Here is a 5,630-nt window from a genome sequence, read left to right on the forward strand (position 1 = left end):
ATGTGCTGGGCTGAGAAGCTTGGACATCGACGAAGTAGGTAAGTCTAGTACAACAATTGTATACGATGGACCCGAGTCTCTGGCTCAAGGTCTGCAAAGCACTGGACACCATGAGGCTCAGCGCAAGCTCGAGCACGATCCAGCCCTTCCACTTTGCTTGTTTCTCATCACCGTCTCGAGCTCAAAGCTCCTCTCTGACAAGTGACGACCGAATCACAACATCCAATGTAATACCAACCAAGTTGGTGGAAATACACTTTCAACCCACCCCCACCTCTGGTAATTGTGATGTATACCAACACCGTCGTACAGCGCAGGTCCGCTTGCGCGCTGTTTGGCTACGGTCGCCCCCGCGCCGAGTGTACTTTTGGGAATAGCTTGCCACAGTAACGACCCTCCTGACGCGCTGAAACTGACGTGTCGCATGGCGATGATACCGTAGTTCACGGTCCCCCCTCCCTCTCCCCAGACCCCTTAAGGTTCTAGTATTTCAACGACTGTTCGTTCATCACAGTCACACTAATCTATCGTGGAACCAGACTGTCTAATTAAACATGAAAGCCGGTTTATTCTGGTTCCTTGATCTCGGATCTGGCGGATCCTGTTCCATCCACGTGGAGATTGCTTTCCCATGTGGTTTTTTTGAATGGAGTCTAATTGAAGGATTATACATTCTATCTTCTCAGCCCCCATGAGAAGATGGTTCGAGCTGTACTGGAATTCCCGCCCATTTGGAATGAGGTTGGTGATCGACTCAGGGGTGTGTTCGTGGTACTTTTCTTCCCGCTCATCATTGCCTCGGCTTTGAGGTTGGTTCGGCGCCATTGGTAAAAATTGTACTTTTGGAGGGGACTGTGCGGAATTGCCTTACTTTGTGTACGATTCTCCGCGAATCAAGTGTGAGCTGATTGAGGGTTCTTGATGGTTTATGTTTAGGGTTTGAAGTCCGTACGTTATCCTGTTGGGGTAAGTGAGTTGGATCTGCAGTGGTATTAGGCAGTTGTTATAATGTTGGATGTTGGATTCTTTCTATCTGTACAAGTTTGCTCATTAGGTGGGTTCAATCGTGGGGGCTGTCATTATTAGAAATGGTATTGCTGGATTAATTGCCCCGGTCACGGTCAAGTTGATGGAAGATAGAGAGCAGAGGCAGTACTATATATTGTGGCTACCTACCCGCGATCCCACTTATATATATGCACGGTCTGGAAGCGCATTGCATTTAACAAATCGTCACCAAACTCCATAAAACGATACAGGATAGTAAACCATTTATAATTCCGGATAAAAAGCAGTCAAATAGGCAACAAAAACCCAAAATAACAAGGAAGCAAAAAGAAAGACAAAACAAAAAAACATACAACAGCCAGGATTCGCATGTGGTCACCCACCATACTACTAACTGGCCGGCGTGTGGCTTAAGTACGGCTGAGCGGACGGGAAGCCCTGTTCTCCACACCCTATGGTCGTATGTACTGGAGTGAACATGGAAACGAATTATATACCTAATTAATACATACTGCTCCACACGATTTACATTGGCTTTCAAAATCAACCCGAACGAGTACCCACGAGGCCAACAACCTAATCGGAAACCAACGTACTCGATTAACCCAAACCATTCACCCCCTGTGTCCACGACTCGAACAGGAAATAACGCGATGTGATATCAATAGCCCATCAGTAAAATCTGTCTAAATAGGAAGGTAAAATAGAATGCAAACTCCCGTGGTAAGAGTGTGTAGATCTGTATTCGCCCTCTCAAGAATGTACGGGTGTACTTTTTGTACATTATATCGCGCATGACAATAATCTAGCTTGCAGCAACGCCTGGTCTGTCCACCACCACCCGTTTCTTGCAATGTAAGGGAAATCTTGCCGGGTTTCGTTCAGGGACTGGATCGGGGATCTTGCAGATACTGCATGTGTACCCGGCTTAATATTCCCAAGTCAGTCTCCTGCAGGGGATATCAGAACCGTAATTGACAGAGGGGAAAAGCAAGGTAAAAAGAAAGCAGATTGGCCTGTTTTCGGTGACCACTTGAACCACCACAGATTTTGGGTTGTGTTGGGTACATGAGTAATGTTATATCTGATATCATTTTCTCCTGACACATATCCTGGAAAACGAAAGTAGTGAGCGCACGGTGTCCTAATTGTCAAGCCATCGAATTAACTATTCCAGATACATACAACACTTTCCACCCCGCCGTGGCCCGTACCTTGCTCTTTGTCCGGAAAGTTGGAATAACCCCCCTCCCTTCCCTACACCGAAACAGCAGCGCCTTACCGAAGTGGACCACACAACGAAACTCAAACCGCACCCTCGGAAATACGCCTCCTCGAGAAATAACCTGCATCACTGCAGATGATTTGCACATGCAGCGACCGGTTCATGCACAGCAGTTCCTACCCGTACATACAAAGAGCGTGCTGTAGGGATCTCATTCAAGGACCCTCGGTGGTGCTGCGGGTAGCCATTTCGGGAAGAGTGGGAACAGAACTATCCACTCCCGTATATCAAGTACTGTATGTATGTATAACGATCGCCTACGTACTGTATTCTGGTATATTTGGATATTATTCGAGCCTCTAGCTCAGATCTCAACTATTCCAAGCCCGAATCCTATAGAGAGCGCTTTGGGGATGGTTACGGAGAATGGCGGGAGAAAACATGGAGATGGCTTCAGGAGTTGGGTAGGTGATCCACAGGACAAAAGTACGAACTATCCCTACTTGGATAGATCTGGTCCCCGAGGTTCCCGATAACATAGAGTAAAGTAAAGAATAGTAGTACGTACGGCGTACACCGTAAATGCAAATTTTACCGTAGTCAGTCTGCGTAGGTGTAGAATGTACGGAGTAATTTAGCGCCATGTGGCGGGACTATCCACTTGACGAAGTGAATCTCGCATTTACAGTGGCACGGTGTTGCGAATGCACGTAAGAAGTATCTAAGGTAAACATGCCACGTTAGTTAACTAAATAACAACTTAGTTAAACAAGCTACGTAATGGTAGACGCAACACATCAATGTTGAAATACACGCCAGTGCACTCCACGCCACTCATAAGCCGATCACCATAGTAAGATAGACCTCAATCAGAAATCTTCAAATTTAGGTATCAGAATCTTGGCAGCCAGTACATATTAATCCTCTTAGTGTCGAGTTAAGCTTGTTTGCTAAGACCTCGGTCACAAGTGCGGGTGTAATGTGATTAGCCATGCGTAGTACCCGGGTATTAGCAGGGCCATGATATGGCTAAGGCTCGGTTGAATGCGCTCGAAAAATGATAGTAAGCAAACATTTGGCTATAATTGGGAGGGTGCAGTTTAGAATAACGAATGTTAGGTGATATTCGGAATCGGGTGTCTATAGAGTGTGGGTGTATGCACAAATGGGTATTGTGTTCGACGGGTTAGGTTTGGGTTTATATGGGGACTGCAGGGAAGAGTCGTTGCCTTCTAATGGGTGTCTATAGAATCTAAACTTCGTACTGTTGCAATTATGGTAGATAGAGTATGAAGTGATAGATTCTCATCGCCACTGGTGTGCAAGAATCAATGGCCTTTCGAACTCGGGACCAAATTCTCGGGTCATGCGCTAGGTTTCTGTGGCATAGAATAGTATATATGAGTATTCTTGTAACAAATTCCCGGAATATTCACCATGGAAAGCAGCATCCTCATTCACCGACTAACTATACGCCAATCAACCACAGTCCAGCCACTTAATATCCCAAGCCCGCCAAAAACCAGCCAACACAGATACCGAAGATCCCTCCTCATCGGCAAAGCCCCTCTCCCTCTCCCTTCTAATCATCTAGCCAGACCGACTCTCGTATACAGATCTTATTTAAGTTAAGTTTGTAGTTATAGTCACACAGACCCATCCATCCACCACTGCAGACCCGCTCCCTGCACAAACCTATTCTGACGAAACCTCGCTAACCAGTAGACCTAACAAATGTCGTAATTCACAAATCATTAGTGTACTCGGTACAAATCCCAACCCAGACCGCCGGTCTCGATAAGCGAGACCCCGTAAGCTGGAAAGTTACGGGGGGAGGAGATCCGTCCAGGACTGCAACGGGCCCCACATAGTGAAGCTGGAGGCTTTGGACTTGTGCCAGTGCGCTGGGACTTACTTTTCTTGAAGACTTGAACACTCTATACTATTTTACTAGTACGATGAAAGAGTCATTCATAATAGAATAGTTCTTCCTTATATCTGAGACCAGACTGGAAAGAGTAATCATCTACTCTACTTTCTCCCATCAATATCCCCTCCGCAGATACCAAGTATGTCATTTCATCCCCCCACAACGTTCACTGGCCACGCGCCTCGGAAAATAATCCATCACGGGCGGCCTCAGCGTCCATCTAGCGGCCCCCACTCTCCCTCGCTACTGGCTCCTCTGCTCGCCACTCGCTGGTTTACTTCTTGCTACCTGTACCTTTGAGTGTTTCTAGTTTTTCCATAGGAGAAATTCTCCCCCCGAGTTGTGCGATCCATCACATTTAGGGATTAGAAACCGCCATCTCGCCCTATTTTACCCACTCTAATTACGGCGTAAGCGGCGCGCGATCATCCGCGATCGCCGGGCACCGAAGAACTCCGCTTGAAGGAGAAGGAAATTAAGTTCGGAGGGAGGTTGATAGATTCAAGGTGGGGGTTGGTGGTTGGTTGATGGAAGAACTTGACTTAGTTACGTACGGAGGTATATTTACAGTGTGGACAGTGGACAGGGCTGGGTTAGGTTGATCGGAGCGGAGCGGGGCTGGATGACGATGATGATGATGATGGGATAGACGAAATGAACGATGTTTATTATTGGGAGATCGGGATTGCTGGGGCTAGTGATGATGTGCTGCATTTTAAGATACTTCAATGGGGGTTAGGCTTGGAACGTGTCGTGGGGAGGGAAGGTAAGTACTGTTACTTGTTATTTTGTCTCTTTGTATCTCTGGGAGGGAATGATGATGGTGGTGACCGCGTTCTGGACCAGGTCATTGGCTGTTATTAGTGCGTACAGTATGGAGGACGAGTGTTTTGTGATTACGGGTCTTGTTTTGGGATGTATGGAGTACAGTACTGGTGGACGTATAGACAGTGGAGGAATGTAGCAGGAAATGAAGTACCCTGTACAAAAGAGTAAGCTTGACACGCCAGAAATTTGTAGATTGCTAGTCCTACAGTAGTATGCTTTACCCACCTTACCTTCTATAGACAGGTCTCCAGGATAAGATGTAGCGGTGAATGATAAGACAGTCATACACGAAGCACTTGATTCTGACCGAGATAAATTGAATAGAAAAAAAGTTTCCATGCTTCTTATCTGATGCGCCGAGTTCCAGCAGGATCGATATTTCTGGGAGGAAGCCGGCTGCGCTAGAGGATCTACAATGGTCTTTACTTGGCGATAAACGGAAACTGAGAAGAGGGTTGAAGATATTGATGCCTCCTGATTCACGATGGGAATGTATATCATGGTTGAAGTATACTTAGTTCTAAATGGACTAAATGGATTCACTTCGCTTGTACGTTTTAGTCGCTGAAAGAATGTCCTACGGGACAGCTAACCACTAACAACCCGCGAAAAGTTGCACCAAAAAGCAGATCGATACGA

The 5,630-nt window shown here is 46.4% G+C and overlaps 1 protein-coding gene across 1 annotated transcript; it reads left to right on the forward strand.

Annotated features, from left to right (window-relative positions):
• N7496_008612 (uncharacterized protein) lies at nucleotides 1-205 on the forward strand (the record flags this gene model as incomplete). The annotated part of the gene is given in 2 exon segments (XM_056701531.1): nucleotides 1-38; nucleotides 49-205. The coding sequence occupies 2 exon segments, from the start codon at nucleotides 1-3 to the stop codon at nucleotides 203-205; spliced, it is 195 nt and encodes a 64-aa protein (XP_056553594.1).
• Between the last annotated feature and the right edge of the window lie 5,425 nt (nucleotides 206-5,630).

This window comes from Penicillium cataractarum, assembly GCF_028827025.1.
Source record: "Penicillium cataractarum strain IBT 29864 chromosome Unknown utg000007l, whole genome shotgun sequence".
NCBI lineage: Eukaryota > Fungi > Ascomycota > Eurotiomycetes > Eurotiales > Aspergillaceae > Penicillium > Penicillium cataractarum.